This window comes from Stylophora pistillata, chromosome 12 (assembly GCF_964205215.1).
Source record: "Stylophora pistillata chromosome 12, jaStyPist1.2, whole genome shotgun sequence".
Taxonomy (NCBI): domain Eukaryota; kingdom Metazoa; phylum Cnidaria; class Anthozoa; order Scleractinia; family Pocilloporidae; genus Stylophora; species Stylophora pistillata.
In genome coordinates this window covers 18862736-18881004 of record NC_142530.1, presented here as the reverse complement: position 1 = coordinate 18881004, position 18269 = coordinate 18862736, and the positions used below count along the sequence as shown (strand labels likewise).

Genomic DNA, 18269 nt, shown 5'->3' with positions numbered 1-18269 from the left:
CTTTTTCGGAAAGGTCTCTAGTCTTGCTTATGATAAGTTACTAAGGTGATAGACGTGTTCCACACCAACAAGATCACCGCAGGACTAAAAAACCCTCTCAATCGATCAAATTGCCTTAGTTTTGGTTTTTGAGGCTGAAAACATATACAAGCTCACAATCAAAACAATCCTAGTCCTGGATTAATTTCAACACTGTTTCAGTCTGTGGGAGCCGTGGGAGTTGCTTGTTTACAGTAAATTACCTTGTCATCATATGTAACCTTCTCCTCTTTTCTTTTTTCCTTCCAGCCATCGCACTGTTCGTGTCATTAATCATTAACATATTCGCGGTAGCAGTATTTGTTAGAGTACGCCTATTGGTTTTTACCAGTGGTTGTTCCAGAAATTGATGAAAAACAGTACCAAGTAATCCTCGTTTTACGTCCCAACGGAATTCCGCAAGAAGGGCTCAAACAATTTAGGCAATTACACAAGCAAAAGAAAAGCAAAACACTAGAAGAAAGGGAAAGAGGCGGGGCATCTTGTGGATCGAAGGTCTCATTCTCATTTTTTTGTAACCAACTGAGCTAACCGGGAGGCACTATGAGTGCGAGCGTTTGATTCATAAAAGAATAAAACACGTTTGCGTTTTGTTAGTTTGTCTGTTTGTTTTTGGAGCTTTATGCTTAGCATGACGCACAAAGGAAAGGTCAAAGTGTCCATCGTCTTTCCTGAGCGTTAGAGTAAGCACTCAGAAAGGTTACCGTCAATGTGTTCAATCCTCAAAAAATATCGTCCTTTTGATCTAAAAATAGGTCATATTTAGGATAACTGCGCTTTTGACAATCACAGGTAAGAAAATTTCTCATGGAGCCAATCAATTATCAAAAAGAAAGTTTAATCGAATAACCTGCTTTTAAGCGCGGGAAAAGGCGAATGACCCTGTTGCAGTAGGTGTTATTTTTTAATCTGATTGGTTGTGGGGTTGGCGTAAGTTTTTTCAACCAATCACATGGCGAAGTCAAGAAAAACCAAACGATTCCTTCAATAACTTTGGACCTTCAATTGGAACTCATCTTAAGGGCTCTTTCGTTGAATTTTCTCTCGCCTTCTTCTGCTGAAAGCTAATGGCATCATTTTTTTTCCAGTTTGCTATGGAGGTAGGAAGTGATTTTTACCACACTAAACTTGGAATAACTTGTGCTTGCCCGCATGTCAACGATTGTTGACAATTCCTCGAGAAGAGCAAATCTTTCGATTAGATTTATGCACTGCAGGGATTCTTGAAGATCTCTTGGGCAAGATGGAAGCGAGTGCTATTTACCAGATCGATCGCCATTGCTCCAACCGCTATTGTGGCTTTTAAGGAAGGAGTTCAGGATCTGACTGGAATGAATGATTTCCTTAATGTGCTACAGAGTTTGCAGGTAAGTTGTGCCTGAGATAGTTTCGAGCCGCATTTGCGATATAATCAATCTTACCATGAATGAAACCTTTAAATTGTTGCTTTGTCAGAGTAGAAAACCTAAGTCAAGGGTGCTAACGGATGGAAAAGAACTTCACTACAATTGAAAACACAAGGGTCCGAAAAACCATGTTTAACCCTTGAACTGCCATTGAGAGACTAAGACATAATTTCTCCTTACATTATCAGTACATGTGAAGGTGTAGTCTGATCGTCCGGGTGAGTGTAGTCCTGAGAAGGACTGTTGTCGGTGGCAGTGACTGACGTTTCGACAACCTGTGCGGAAGTCATCATCAGAGTCAAGTGAATGATTGTTGTCAGTAGAATGATGTTATAACATCACGGCAAAACCAACCGATCATTTCACACGAACTGGAATAAGAACATTCTACTGACAACAATCATTCACTTGACTCTGATGATGACTTCCGCACAGGTTGTCGAAACGTCAGTCACTGCCACCGACAACAGTCCTTCTCAGGACTACACTCACCCGGACGATCAGACTACACCTTCACATGTTACCCCCGGGTTCAAACCATTAACTGCATTATCAGCACAGTATGAAGCAGACTAGTGATGAGAATAAAGATAAATATTAATAGGAACTTATTAGTTCATCCAATATCAAATTTTCCGAACTAATATCACAAGAATTGTGAGGCAGATAATAAAAAGAACTTCTTTTGAGATCTTATGGATGAAATGGTTGAACTGTGACGTGGTTCCGGTAGCAACTTTTGTTTGCTTTGGAGAAAAAAGAAAGTGATTCAACATCTAGGTTTCTGATGAGTAAATCGCAGAACAGGAAGCTTTTAATCAGTAGTAGCACCGATGGGAGTAAAAAATGTTTCCAACTATCGAATGACGCTCGTGAATTTTGTTAAGCTGAGGACTTTTTGTCATCTTGCCAGCTCCCTTTTGCTCTGATTCCTGTGTTGCATTTTACGGGATATAAAGCCATTATGGGAACGTTTAAGAATGGAAGGTATGCTAAGCTGTCTCTCAGCTGTATTGTTTCTATGCCCTGGTGAATACCATGCTGTACCATTTCCACCGTGTAAAAGATCCCGTAGGGTCTAATCTAGGGCGCGGCCTTGTGGGCAATTCGTTAATAAATGCTGTGGAAAATTTACTCGTAAGTGTCATGAGGGGCGCAAAAATTGTTCTCAGTACACTATCCAGCACGAGGTGGTGAGACAAGCTTATCATCCGGAGGGTGTTACTTTGATGAAACTCTGAGTTCTCGTAAGTAATTGAAGGGAAAATATGTGGCAGCTAATTCGGCCTTAATATGGTTACCCTCCAACGTCCGTGTTGTTTTTGACGAAATGGTGGTATTTTAAATTTTGAAGGAATTGGGTCAATGCTGACTGACCTCTACCAGCGTTATAAATGAAAACAATTATAGCCAATCCTTTTTTTTAAATTAAGCTTTGCGGGTTCTTGGTTTGTGGAGGTAATTAGAGAAAAAAGCGCACGAAAATGCGTCACTTTTTCTCTCGTTCGTCACAATCAAACAAACTGAGAGCATAGTAGAATAAAACATTTAGCGACTTTTATCATTGGATACCATTTGGACTGTATTTCTTTTTGGCTCTTCTAGTTAATTATTGAAATCCATTCAATTGTCGTCTTATTGTTTTCATCCCTGGGGTGATGCAAGGTGTAGCGTGTTTTTTATCCGTTGTAGTTATAGGGATCAACATGTTTTTTGTCGCAGAGTATGTGGTGAGTTTTGATTTGACCCATCTCTATGATATTAATATTTACATCATTTACAACTTGCGTAATATTAACTTCCAGGGAAACTTAAGAGAAGTCCGCTTATTGCGAATTATTTGCCCAAAATAACCTTTTTTATCCTACACTGTTTTGAAAATTCTCGAAAAATTATATCAAATAGCAGGCCAACTTTGAAATTTGTAAGCTTGGAGCCCTGTTCTTGCTGGACCATCGGTTGGGTTTCGTTGATTCTAAATGTGCTATTTGTTCCAGATTTTTGCTTGTCGCTCTAATGCTTCTCTGCTGTCATTTTCTCTGTTGTTTTTCAGTCTGAAATGCCACGTAACGTATATTTTAGTTGGATTGCACCTTCTTTTCTACGTCAATTTTTTGTTATTGGTTAGTATCCAGTGCTTGGATTTCTATGCCCTGGTTTTAAACTGAGGTTTTAATTTTTTTATTGACCCTCATCAATTTTAGTCTTCTCAGTTTACTTAAGAAATCGTTAGTGTGCAGCGTGCACCCATCGAGTTATGGATGCACGCGGGAGGTTGTTAAGCATGAAAATACGGCACAACTTTCAAAAAATACTTAGCGGTACTACTCAAAAAAAGTTTAATAAGATATATGTATTTTATCGGGCATTATAATTTCCGGCCGAGTACCTGTTAGTGGGGAAGAGTGCACTTTGCGTGACGAGACCAAATATCGGCTGTAAAGGAGACTTCATCAATTCGGGTTGCCCATCGTCTGCAATTTGGCCTTCCGACCACTTATCCGGTAAAAACAATCACCAATATAATATGGGCTACCGACCTACCAACAGTCTCCATGGGATGATTTTTATGGTGTACCTACTTAACTCGAACGCGCCCCCTTGAAGAAGAGATCTCTCCCCTCCATCTCTCACTTTGGACGGATGACGTTGTGTAGTGGGTACGTCATATATGACGACTCCTCGTATGCAGGAGCCCATTACCCTGTCGGATGCAATTTGTTGTGGATGAGAGGAAAGAGGTCAAATGTACAACAGCAGAATTCTTTTTTTCCTATTTAGGAGAAAGGAGAGTTCGTTTCCAAGTTTAATAAGAATACGAATGGACAGGGCCTGACAAAATGATGATGGCTTCGTGATTTATTATATTAAGTTTATTTTGCGCTTGGGTTCACCTTCATGGATTTCATCAAGGTATGGAAATGATGTTTTGATATTCCATTCAAAAGAAAGTTAACTTTTTTTTCAAGATTTACTGCAGTAAATTTCTGGAATTGAACGATCGTCAATTTTTATGTTTATAAGCTATTTTAAACACTAGCCTCAAATCACTGATTACTTATCTGAGAATTTCCGAAGCGCGTGCGTTTAACTCGCCAGCAGCACGGCGTAAAATGTGGGTAGGTACTTGGTGAAATCCTTCATACATGCATCAATACATAATTAAGAACATGTGGGAATACAGGGTCATTTGCACACATTAACATCCGTTAAGGATCACGCCAAGTACTCACCAAAATGTGTTACTTTCGTAAGCTTTTGATAAAAACGACAGATAAACTAATTCTGTTCATGTGCCATTTTGTTTGTTTTCAGCATTTCAGAAGAAAGGTTATACAAATGCAAAACACCTCGACTAAATGGCGAGCGTGTTTTGTTAGCTCTTTAGGGGCAACCTGGTTATAGCAGCCCCAAAACATGCACCAAGAGTTGCGCCTAGCTATGACAGCGTTTGCACACGCGCTGACGTTTGACTGGTTTGTTTCCCCTTCCTCTCCTCTCTAATGTCACTCATTGTGTAAAAGATACGCTGACTTCAACATGCGGGATTTGTGAATGAACGACGATATTTATCAGGAAATAGGTAGAAAAAAAGAGTACCCGTGAAACTGTGATTTGTTTTTATTTTGTTTCTGATTCATGTTATTTCACGATGAAGCTAGGCAATTTTTTTTTTTAAGATTAAAAGTAAGAGAGAGATTTTGTAGACCATGTTAGGTAGTGTTATAAATGATATGAACAGCTTTGTGACAAACAGTGAAAAAACGAATACGTAATTCATTAGTGAATAGGATATTTTTTTAACCAAGTAACAGAACGGACAAAATTACCGACAAGTGTTGCCTTGCAATTGAATCCTTCTACCGGTCCTTGATCGTGAAGGCTACAGTAAGAAGATCCGTTCTTAGTAAGAACGACTTAGTCAAAAAGACAAGGTGAAATATGTCTTTTAATAAATTCTAATGCGTGCTGAATAAAGGCTATTCACGAAAGAGCTCAAAGTGTTCAAACTGCAATACCTTTGGGACTTCTTCTTTGGGGCGCCTATCCGAGAGGGGAAAGGGAGGGGTGGGGGGCACAAGTTCTGTTTTAGAAAAGTGTTCAATTTATGTAAAGTTCGTAGATGGATACCTCTGTGTTGAATAAAAGAACGTTCCATTCTCCTCAAGCAAAATTGGGTGAACACTAAATATGCAGACATTTTTAAAGGGTTCAAGAGAGTTGGTTTTCATTCTTCAGAAACATTTGCATTTCATTTACCATTCTGCCGTGGAAAGAACACCATTGATTTGGGAACACCTTCATTCAGGGAAAACAAGTTTGGTCCCGGAGAAATGTTAATAAAACGTTTGTATTTGTTAGTCTATCGAAACGACACTTCTGTATAGGAGAAGCCTAATCTTGTACGCAGACCTTCCACGGCCAAGCGGTTGTACAGTTCAGTTACAGTTACACCTTCAGTCAACGTAATTCACAAATTTTTTCCACCTTTATTCAAGGGAAAAGGAAACATTTTTTGGGTCCGAAAGCCCGCCTTTAATTTCCATGAAGAGGACACCTTAACCAATCAAAATGTCACCAAGATTGGGTGAACACTTAAACGTGGTACAGTAGTTTTGTGTAACGAAAGCTACAACTAGTTGTTCCGGTTTCCGAAATCTACCCAGAGCATCGCATAGTTTTAATTGCTTGTTCCTATATATCAACAAGAGAAGACAGCGACAGGGCTACTCCTTGCAATTGTCGAGGATTTTAACAAGGATGAGACCCCAAAGCGGTTTGGACTTCTATCCATTCGCGCTCTCGACTTAGCTCGGTTTCTAAATGAAAACATGTTCATATGTTGTTGTTCAAATGCACTAAATCTTCTTTTTTTTCGAAAACTCTTGACTGTAAGCTGAACTCCCTCTCTTTAGCTCAAATTTCGATTAACTCTAGCTTTAATTTATGTGAAAACCGCTCGGCTTATAGCTGAATAAATATGTTAAATCGACGTCAGAGTGCAGTGCTTAATAAACGATGATTTTGTTTTTGGATCACATTAGCTTGGTGCTTGGAATAATGCGTCTGGTGTATTCCAAGCCATTTTCAGAGTCAGACAAACACCAACCAACCTCTATTTGCATGAGGTATAAGTTTCTAAAGAAACTGTGGTGCTGCGTCGGTGGAGGTAACAATGTAAATAGGGCGGATCCAGGATTTAGATCAAGGGGGGTTTGGAGATCGAGTTGTTCCCTTTCTGAGGGGTCCAAGATTTTGAAAATTAGGTCTTCGGAAACATGATTTCCAGTTATGATGAATATATGAAGTTCATGTATTTTAAACTGCGGTTATAGATACGTATGATGCACGATCCTCGCAGTAGAGAGCGCTATTTATGCAATAGCGAAAATCAGACCTGAAAAAAATCAGGTCTGTACGGGATTCAAACCACTGACCTCTGCGATACTAGTGCAGCGCTGTACCAATTGAGCTAACAAGCCAACTGGGAGCAGGCCGTTAAGTTGATTCGTAATAAACCCGTGATGATAAATCAGATATGATGAATATATGAAGTTCAACGAAGGGCTGACGCTCGAAACGTCAGCTTTTATAATCGTAACGGTGGCCAATTTACCATTTCAACTTTGTTGATATATTCAAATTATTTCGTTACCCCCACCGACGCAGCCCCAAACAGTTTCTTTAGAAACTATCAGCCTTTATTTATTAATAGGAAATAACGTTACACTCCTCACCAAGAATGATACACTTGAAGGAAGTTCGGAAGTAATTGAATGTGACAGCATTTAATTTCACTTTCCCGAAAGAGAAAAAAAAATACGATTTCGACGGTTTTGAGTAGATACCCAACTAGAAAAAAAAGAATCTTTTCCAGCCATAAAGCAGAATATAGAGTTTAATTATAAGGTTTTGATCTTGATTTTCAAAAACAAACTTTCCAATTCCTCGGAGTGTTCCTGCCGAAATGGTATTAATGGTTAGTGGTTAAACCTCAGGACAAGAAAGGGTCAATTTAAATCAACTTGCTGCTCGTGAAGAAAAAATAGCACTGTTATTTAAATAGTAAGACTACACTCATTACGTTGTGGGATGACAAACAAACAATCTAGCGGCTTCCTTCAGGGACACAACAAAAAGCGGAGTGAAACAATGACGAGCTATTTCTGAACTGCGTCATTACCCCTAAGCAAACTTTGATGTTTATATTTTATGGAGATAAATTAAGATCTTGAAAGATATTCTGGAACATTTACGGACATATAATTCGGAAAAGATGTCGTTTTATCGTAACCTAGTTGAAGAAAGGAAGGCCATAGTTTTCGACTGAAATCTAGAAATGTCAACTGACCTCAGCTGTAAAAAAAAATACCTCTGTTTCCGTCGACAAAAACACTAATTATCATTGACGTGATTTCTTAAGGGTCAACAGTCTTCTTATATTGAGTCAGTAATGGAAATGTTTTGAAATCGGGTTTATTAAACACGAAAGATGTTGATATTATTCCAGTCGAAACTAATTAATCAATATGCCATAAAAAGTAAACCGTCTGAGACTCACATTGGTTTGAGAACGTTTTCGCAGTTACTTATGTCTCGTTTCAGCAGTTGAAGCCGAATACATAAAAAGTGTTTTGAGCCTGAGGCGAAGTAAGATGACAATGAATATTGAGTTTGCTTCAGCTCATTTGGTTCCTGGAGTGTTTTTTCTTTCATTGATACCTGCATTCCGGTCAGTTTTTTCAGTCATCATTCTCTAGGTCTATTACGCCGCTGTAAAAGAACCAGTAATGAAGGAGTTGAAACGACTTCCAACCTCGTTACTCTTTAAGACAAACTTTAACTACAAATTTTTGAAATTCTTACCACTGGGATCGTTATTATTCTTTCCCCTGATGACGATACGGTTGGTTAAGATTGTTAGATCGCCTGTTGTCTTGAGCTTTTACGAAGCACTGAAACTACTGAACTGGAACTTTGATCCAAATTGATAAGCGGAATTTTGGAAAACTGCATGTTTATTTTGTTCAAACTCTGTTGTACTGTGTAAAGTAGCGTCACCTAAGAAAAAAGGATTCAAGTTATGTCTTCGATTGTAACTGCTGTGTTTAAAACAACTATTGGCTTACTCGTAACAAAAGGCAGAGATGAGCTCGCGGAAAAACTCAAAGATGGCGATGTAACAGACCAGAAATTCCACTCCTTGATCGTCCGTGAAATCGACGACATCAAGTCAAAGTTGGACGCTTTATCAAGGAAAGATTTAAAAACAAGTATCAGCTTTTTCGAGGAAGGAATGGCGTTGTTGTTTGAAGTGTTTAAGATAGCAAAGTCAAGAAACGAGTGTGGTGCGTCAACAGCAGAGGCGGCCTATGATGAAGCATTTTCTCTTATTAAAGGAATTGGAAGGTTGGAGCTTACTGGCCTGGATGAATCAGCTACGAGAAAGCTTTCCACTGCAAAGGAGAGATTTAAAGATGCTCGAAAAGAAGCAACGAGGGCCTTCGAAAACGAAGGCCTGAAAATATCTGACCGCATTCTGGCCATGAAGTATCGAGTTATGGCGACCATATTAGAGACAGTAGACAATCCTGCTGATGCAGTAACACCATGCAGAGTGTGTGTAAAGGAATTAAACTGTCTGCCTGCAGTACAAAATAGCTTTGATGTTCAGCTCAAGAAAGGCATCCAGGCAGTAAGAGGTTTTTTCAGTCAAGAGGAAAGAAGGGAAATTATCTCCAGTGTCTGTCACGTGAATCGTGTCATCTACGATGTCACGCGAACGATTGGTGAAGACGCAAACTTTTTGATCTGGCCTCCTATTGATACTGGAGAAAAAAAAATCAGTCCATTGTATGACGCAAGAGTAAGTAAAGTACTACTTAAACAAAGTATGGAGCATTGTTTTGTTAAACCATGGTCATTTGGTCAGGAGGGCGATGAAGAGCACAAGCTGAAGTGGCCGATGGGCATCGCTGCAAACTCCGGCGGAGAAGTCATTGTCGGGCAACACGAGGATGGTTGTGTGAAGGTGTTTGACAGCAGCGGCAAGTTTGTTAAACATTTCAGTCTCCGTAACGATGATGTAAATACACAGTTATATATTGAGGATGTCGCCACAGACACGAACGACATCTTTGTACTGACCGATCTGAGGAGCTTGGCAGAGCCTAGATCTTGGTGGATTTATAAACTTACGAAAACCGGTGACCCGTATCACAGGTTTCGTCTGAGGGGAGAGGGCTGGGGCGAGTACACAGGACTGTCAGTGACTGACACGGGAAAAGTACTGACCGTAAGGATGGAGGTGGAGGAGTATGACACTAATGGAGAGCTTGTTCGCAGTTTTGGCAAAGGAATATTGCACTATGCAACGGGTGTCACTGTCGCCAATGATGGCCGTGTTATGGTAGTGGACAGATATGATTCCTGTGTTCACATATTCAGTGAACACGGTGACCATCTTAACAAATTTAAACTGCAAAATAATGACCGTCACTACACGAGCATTGCATTTCACCGAACAGGTGAACATGTCGTCATCGCTGGTGCTAGAAAAGAGAGAGAACTCTTCCAGGTTGAGATATACAGCAAAGATGGTGAGTTTGTGCGTAGTGTAGAAATCCAAATTGATTGGATCAATTACGTAAAAGGGATTACAGTGACTACTGAGGGACGCATTGCTGTTGTTGCAGATATTAATCTAAGTTACAAGGTATTAGTTTTATAAACTGCTGTTTTGATGTTTTCCTGTTATTGGGAATGTGTAGGGACTTTTAGGGTAAGCATCGCAATTCTCCATCACGGCTCTAATATTCTCTTAGCTACAATCAGCGTCAAGATTAGTTTACACATGATGTTTGAGAATTAAGAGTTACGTGTAGAAAAACAGTCCTGTTTCTACCGCACTCTAAACCATCAACAGACCCCCTCCCCCATTCAATGTTTGCTAAAAGTTCATGGAATCACGATACACCATCTCTTTTGTTTTGGGGGGGGGGGGGGGGGGAGGGGAAGAGACGATGGTGAATAGGTAAACTTAACAAGGGCAAAAGAGATAAAACTGAAGTAATATGGAGTTGAAAAGATCAATTTGTCAACAATTTTGTTGCTGCTTGTAGGTTCATTGATTGGTTTTATAAAATTATTTAAATGCTTTCTTTTGTTATTATATTGTTTTCTTGGACATGATGGTATGGTAAGATTGAATCCACAAGAGTGAAGCAGCACACTAATAACCAAAGTTATATTCTTGTGATTGAAGGAAGTACATAGATATTGAAAAAGTATTTGATCAATGTCCTGTGCATTGTCAGCTATATATATAGAGCCTTTTATTCTTTTATCTCCTGATAAATTTCTTCATAAACATTTCAACCTTCTTCATAGTTTTTTTTAAGATACAACTGTAGGGTTAAATAAAAACAAGAACATCCTATTACTGACTAAAACTCCTGATCGAGTCACTGCACTGATACAAAAATCACAGTAAACACTTTTATCTCAAAATCTCTTCTGAAACTGTTGATAAACTTTTAGACAAACTTTTCTGAAACAAAAATAGTATTTGAACTGCTTTCAATTCAACTTTAAGAAATATAACAACTTTTGTTTCATACATTTTAACCAATTAAAATAACGATTCATAATTGATTAAGTATTTTATTCTTCAGAATTTGCCTTTGATTTTTCAATATTGCTACTAAAAAGACCTTTTCAGGGATGCATTCATATGTGTGTGTAGGAATGAATGTAGGAAAGCATCCCTAGATTATACCACAATGGCCTTCTTTAACTTCTTTAAATACTTAGCAGTCTTGCAGTCAATGACAATCAACTCTTATGGGTTAATGGCAATTTATGTACACTTATTAAGCATTTTAGAGTGTTCTTGAAGGTTACAAAATAACTCTTTTCTATATTTTATGGACCTTTGCAACACATAGTAGAAATTTCCAGAGCATTGCATGAAATTGCCCTGGTATCCAGTTAGCACAACTAATTAGACTTCTAGAAATTTCCAAAAACTCCTTATCTGTAGCAACCCTCCATAATTACATCAGTAAGGAGGTCATCCTCACAGTTGAAGAAGCCTAAAAAAGTCAGGATTTTACAGAGTACAAACCTGTGCCTCTATATATTTGTTGGCCACTCAAACAGATGAGCTATGAATTCGCATGTGATAAGCTGAGAAATTTTCAGTGGGATCTTTGCTTTTTACACAGGGAATGTGTTGGCAGCAAATGAATTAATCATGTTTTGAACAGGTTGTGATTGCAACTGATGGAATGCTTCTTGTCCTGCTCTTGGTGTTCAACTTTGTGACTCAGTTGATAGAGCAATCAACTAGGAACACTCCCAGAGGCACGGGTTCACTTGATTACAGGTTTAATTGACCACTCCCTTGATGGGGGTTTTCAGGGCCAATACAAACAAATTGTAAATAAACATAACAACTAAACATGGGGTTTAAAGATCTCCACTGGTCAGAGGCAAACCAGTTGTATATGCCTCACTAGGTCATAATTTTTTTAGCAGAGTGTAATTTCCTATACTGTACTATACCCTTAATAAATCTGAAACAATTGTGTAAGACATGTCCCATAGATGATTAATCACTTTTGCCTTAGTTCTATTTTTAAGTCAAATTTAAAAAAAGGTGAGATCAACTCACTCTGTAGTCTTACCATGGGTTCCCAAAGGTTACAGGGAAGTTATCATATTGAAAACCTCAAACATTTTTGGAATTTTATTAACAGGTAGTTTTTCCTATTATTGGTTGCAAAACCATTTTTGAGTTGTATTGCTCTATATTATAAATTTCAAACTTATACCAATGTGCTTTTGTATCTGTAGAAGCTAGCTATTCAAGTAGGATAAAAATAAATATTTTCCATTGACTATGATAACATTTAATTACAATCAACCAGTGAGGTTTAGTTGCTTTTTCAGTTATCATTGTACAGAAGCAAAACCAAGTACTTAAATAAAGACTGTTCAGTGTTGTTGATTATCAAATGCTGATTGTTTTATTTCTTCCTGATTTAAATAATTACTTTCATTTTGTGATCAATATTAACATGTAATTTTGTCTTTGGTGAAGAACGGTGTTGGGAAGGAAAGTGTCTCCAAGTTGAAACTGATCTTGACTTTCAATTCATAATTTGCTCTTCACCTTATCCTCTGAATTTTATCTGGTTGACTGGTTATCAACTTGAAAAAGAAAAGCAACTAAAGTTGACTTTTCTAAACAATTGTGCCTGCCTTCCTAAACAAAAACTTATTTGTTTTGTGACAAAGCCATTAAGCAGGGAAATAATCTCATTCCCCACAAGCTAGGGGTTTTAAACCCCTAGAATTTCCAATTCTGATTTGACCATCAGAATGATGCTCTACCACTGAGAACATGATGTGTGTAGGCAACTTGGCCGAAATTAAGGTCATTTGTGACAATTAGTAAATAAAAACTTGTCATTTGTTTTGTCACCAGGCCCAAACTGGGATATAATCTTTAAGTCCCCACAAGCTAGGGGTTTGACCCCTAAAACTTCTGATTTCACTATCGGATTCTCTACGATTGAATTACAATGTAGGTTGGATTTTGAGTGCAATTTGGTGTTAATAAATGCAAGTAAGTTCTTCAAAGACAACAGAATTGCACAGGCCCGTAAAGCAGGATGAGTGCTATTTGTAAACATTAGCAAGTGCTTATTTTCACCAAATTACATAAGAAATCATCTTGTTACTTGTTGATAACTCACAAAAAAAAGCATCACACAAAGTCAAGAGTGACAAACCCGTTGCAATTTATCTTTCGTTGGAATGTTAGGACAAATATTACATGCAAACATCACTCGTGTCATTTGCTGGTCAACTTGTATTTAATCCATTACTTCACTTATGAATTCCAGGTTAAATTTGACTTGAAAACCGATATCGCACTCATTGCTTCGCGATTCGTGTGATATCAGTTTTTGTATGGAATTTAATGCAGAATTCCCTCATCAAGTAATGAATTTTCCTATAATACCCTTGATAAATCTGAAACAATCATTTTAAGAAATGTCGCATAAGTGCATGATTAATTGCTTTTGCCTTTAAGTTCTATTTTAAGTCAAATTAAAAAAGCTTGAGATCAACTCACTTTGTAGCCTAGCTACCATGGATTCTTAAAAGGTTATAGCAAAGTTTTTAAATTGAAAATCCTAAACATTTTTGGAACTACAGGTAGTTTTTCACATTATTCAGTTGGTTGCAACGTTATTCAGTTGGTTGCAATTTTTAAGTTGTAAATTGTTCTTATATTATAAATTTCAAGCTTATGCCAATTAATGCACTTTTGTATCTTTAGAAGCTAACTATTAAAGTTAGATAAAAATAAATATTTTCCATTGACTATGATAACATTTGATTGCAATCAATCAGTTAGGTTTAGTTACTTTTTTTAATTATCAGTATAGAAGCAAAACAAAGCGGTTTTCTGGTTGACTGGTTATCAACTTTGAAAAGAAAAACAACTAAAGTTGACTTTTCTAAACAATTGTGCCTGCCTTCCTAAATAAAAACTTATTTGTTTTGTCACAAGGCCAAAGCAGGGAAGTAATCTCAGTCCCCATAAGCTATAGGGGTTTAACCCCTGGAACTTCTGATTCACCATCAGAATGATGCTCTACCACTGAGAACATAAAATGTGTTGGCAACTTGGCCGAAATTAAGGTCATTTGTGACAAGTAAATAAAAACTTCTCATTTGTTTTGTCACCAGGCCAAAACTGGGATATAGTCTTAGTCCCCACAAGCTAGGGGTTTGACCCCTGAAACTTCTGATTACACTATCAGATTCTCTATGATTGAATTAATTACAGTGTATAGGTTTGATTTTGAGTGCAATTTGGTGTTAATAAACACAAGTAAGTTTTTCAAAGACAACAGAATTGTGCAAGCCCATAAAGCAAGATTAGTGCTATTTGTAAAAATTAGCAAGTGGTTATTTTCACCAAATTACACAAGAAATCATCTTGTTACTTGTTAGTAACTCGCAAATAAAAGCATCACACAAAGTCAAGAGAGACAAACACATTGCAAATTATCTTTCGTTGGAATGTTAGGACAAATATTACATGCAAACATCACTCGTGTCATTTGCTGGTCAACTTGTAGTTAATCCATTACTTCACTTATGAATTCCACGGTAAATTGGGTAATTGTGAAGAAGAGCTCCCCAAAAAACCTGTCGGCCGACTGTCGGCCGACTGTCGGCCGACAGTTGACCGACAGGCGGCCGACAGTCTACCGACAGGTTAAGAAAAAAGAAAAATTGTGTAAAAAACGAACAGTTAACGTGACATAACAATCCGTAATGGTGATGTATGACTCGACAGACTTCACCTACTTACCGATCGACGGCAAAGTTGGTAGTATGTAAAGAAACGTTTCTTCCAAAATGTTATCAGATGCGTATAGGATATATCACTTGCGTAATTTACAACACACCAGACAATCTAAGAATCGCATAGGAAGATAATTTAATCGAAAACTCGGCCAAAAACTCTGAAAACCATAAGCTACGTATCAATACAAACACTTTCGTTCCAATCGCCCAACAATGCAACGCGGCCTCTTATGGTATGTTAAGTATGTATGTATGTATTTGTTGCTAGCATCGTAATCTATCTTGCAGGTTTGGGATGAATTGCTATTTCCAATTTCAAGTTTAATAAATGATACAACTGTGAATCTTTTTACTCGTTATGTTAAGTAATAAAATACTATACGTAACAATTCGATAATTAGACTTGGATGCGTGATGCGATAATTGACTTTGTGGCGATAGCAGAATTGAAAAAGGTCGCCTCGAGGGAACTGGACCTCGTCCTCCGCGACCAAGAAGTTCAATCCGTGCGAGATCTGGAGGTTGCCTGTCGCAAAAGACTTCGGCGCTACATCCCGGTCATGAGCAACATGAGGAGAGAGGGGCAGCTGTTGCCAATGAAGTTCGCGGCACGATTTTACGAGTGAAATATCTTGTATATTTCACCACGCACAAAACGGCTCCTTTAGGAGCCACCAAATCTTGAAAGTCAATTGTCAACGTATTAAACATGTTGGATGTTGTATCAAGCGAGGCACGATTCTACGAGTGAAATATCGGATCACTCAACGTTTCTGGTAAACCAGACCAAAAACTCTTGATCTAAAACGACCACGATACCTCGTTTTGCCACTCTGCGACAAACGCAAATTAAAAAATTAATAATTTAAACCCATATGCTTTTGTAACGGCAAACTTAGAATCCCTAACATTGTGTGATCGTTTCACGGACAAGCTACCGACAAGGTACCGACAGGTTACCGACACATTACCAACAGTCGGCCGACTGTCGGCCGACTGGCGGCCGACAGGTAGCCTATATTTCAGGCAAAACCTGTCGGCCGACAGACGACCAACTGTCGGCCGACTGTCGGCCGACTGTCGGCCGACAGTTGGTCGTCTGTCGGCCGACTGTCGGCCGACAGGTTTTTTGGGGAGCTCTTCTTCACAATTACCGTAAATTGCATTTGAAAACCGATATATCGCACTCCTTGCTTCGCGATTCGTGTGATATCGGTTTTTGTATGCAATTTAATGCGGAATTCCCTTGTCAAGTAATGAATTTTCTCATAAATACCCTTGATAAATATGAAACAATTGTTTTAAGAAATGTCGCATAAGTGCATGATTAATTGCTTTTGCCTTTAGGTTAGTTCTATTTTAAGTCAAATTAAAAAAGCATGACATCAACTCACACTGTAGCATGTATTCTTAAAAGGTCATAAGAAAGTTTTCATTTTGAAAATCCTAAACATTTTTGGAACTACAGGTAGTTTTTCTCGTTATTCAGTTGGTTGCAACACCATTTTTAAGTTGTATTGTTCTTATATTATAAATTTCAAGCTTATGCCAATGCACTTTTGTATCTTTAGAAGCTAGCTATTAAAGTTAGATAAAAATAAATATTTTCCATTGACTATATGATAACATTTGATTGCAATCAACCAGTTAGGTTTAGTTACTTTTTTAATTATCAGTGTAGAAGCAAAGCTAAGCACTTAAAATAAAGATTTTTAAATGTGCATGATTATCAAATGCTGATTGTTTTGTTTCTTCCTGATTTAAATAATTTGCTCCGTGATTGACTGTTTGATACGTAATTTTGTCTTTGTGAAGAACGATGTTAGGAATGAAAGTGTCTCCAAATTAAACATTGATTTTTACTTTCAATTCATAATTTGTTCTTCACCTTATCCCCTGCAGTTTTATAATCAACTTGAAAAAAAAAACTAAAGGTGACTTTTCTCAACAACAGCACTCACCGTCCTAAATAAAAACTTGTTATTTGTTTTGTCACAAGGCCTAGGGAAAAGTGAGGAAATAATCTCAGTCCCTACAAGCTAGGGGTTTAACCCCAAGACTTCTGATTTCACCATCAAATGCTCTACCACTGAAAACTTTGAATTACAATGTATAGGTTTGATTTTGAGTGCATTTTGGTATTGATAAGCATAAGTTAGTTTTTAAAGACAGCAAAATTTCACAAGCCCATAAAGCAAGTGCAATTTGTAAAAATTAACAAATGCCTATTTTCACCAAGTGGCACAAGAAATCATGTTGTAGCTTACAGGAAAAAATCCTCGCAGAAACTCAAAACAGAGAAATTTTAACAGTGCATTCACTTTGTAATTTAATGTGTCATAACTGTGCACTTGTGTCACACAAAAAATGCAGCAGTTTTTAGCCAATCAGTGCATTTTATCTTTTCATCTGTATTATGATTTTTAATGTCATCATTACATTGCAAATGATCTTTCTTCTTCGGACTGTTTGGACAAATATTACACACAGATCACTCATGTCATTTGTTAGTCAACTTGTACTAATTAAGCCATCAATTTGCATCAAGTGGTGACACACTGCCATTCCTCAAGAGCCACTGCTGCAATACAGGTTTGACTGTATCTTGCATTCTTTTATGTTTTTTATATTCATGAAATTAAAAAAGAACTGAACCTACTTTCTGTAATAAACAACAGTCTCCTTATTATATTTATTTTAAATTTATTCACTTTCTTATTTCTAAAAATCACAAGAGTTCACATGAAAGTTTGACATAAATCAATGTTTTCTCTGCTCTGATTAAAATAAATAGGTAGGTAGGTAGGTAGGTAGGTAGGTAGGTAGGTAGGTAGGTAGGTAGGTAGGTAGGTAGGTAGGTAGGTAGGTAGGTAGGTAGGTAGGTAGGTAGGTAGGTAGGTAGGTAGGTAGGAAGGAAGGAAGGAAGGAAGGAAGGTACGAAGGAAGGAAGGAAGGAACGAATGAATGAATGAATGTATGTATGTATGTACGTATGTACGTATGTATGTATGTATGTATGTATGTATGTTCATATGACGTAGGCCTTGCTCCTTGAGGTTTAGGTATGTTTTGTATTGAAGCGTAAAATGTACAAACAAATATTGAAATAAACATATTGCCTAAGTGTGATTTTGTTTGAATTTTGGCTGTGCTTTTTCTTCCTGAGCAAATGTTATAGTTATTTTCTTTCCTTTGGGAACAGTTTTATGATAGTGATTGATGATAATAGGAATGTACAAGCGACAGAAGATGGTCCAAACAAAGAAAACAGTAACAACTCTCTTGAGTTTGTTGCACTAAAAACAGTCAGTTGGCTTTGTTTCCCGGTTCTCGAGTAAACAAGTCATTCTCATAACGCGAAATCTCTTGCAATATACTAAATCCTTCATCAACCAAGCTTGTTCGGTCAAGATGGCTGGATATTAGCCTCGT

At 37.7% G+C, this 18269-nt stretch overlaps 1 protein-coding gene and 2 long non-coding RNA genes across 3 annotated transcripts; 2 read left to right on the top strand and 1 right to left on the bottom strand.

Moving 5' to 3' along the window:
* The first annotated feature begins 574 nt into the window (after nt 1-574).
* LOC148719092 (uncharacterized) lies at nt 575-5831 on the top strand. The gene is made up of 4 exons (XR_015993603.1): nt 575-1406; nt 2359-3175; nt 4227-4358; nt 4761-5831. It is a non-coding gene; the product is annotated as an uncharacterized LOC148719092 (long non-coding RNA).
* A 986-nt stretch (nt 5832-6817) lies between these two features.
* LOC148719091 (uncharacterized) lies at nt 6818-8420 on the bottom strand. The gene is made up of 2 exons (XR_015994048.1): nt 8313-8420; nt 6818-8219 (listed from the first exon to the last, which is right to left on the bottom strand). It is a non-coding gene; the product is annotated as an uncharacterized LOC148719091 (long non-coding RNA).
* An 88-nt stretch (nt 8421-8508) lies between these two features.
* On the top strand, nt 8509-17977 carry LOC148719090 (uncharacterized). Its single transcript, XM_088741282.1, has 2 exons — nt 8509-15202; nt 15737-17977. The coding sequence occupies exon 1, from the start codon at nt 8530-8532 to the stop codon at nt 10174-10176; it is 1647 nt and encodes a 548-aa protein (XP_088597408.1). The 5' UTR covers nt 8509-8529; the 3' UTR covers nt 10177-15202; nt 15737-17977.
* Nucleotides 17978-18269: the final 292 nt, after the last annotated feature.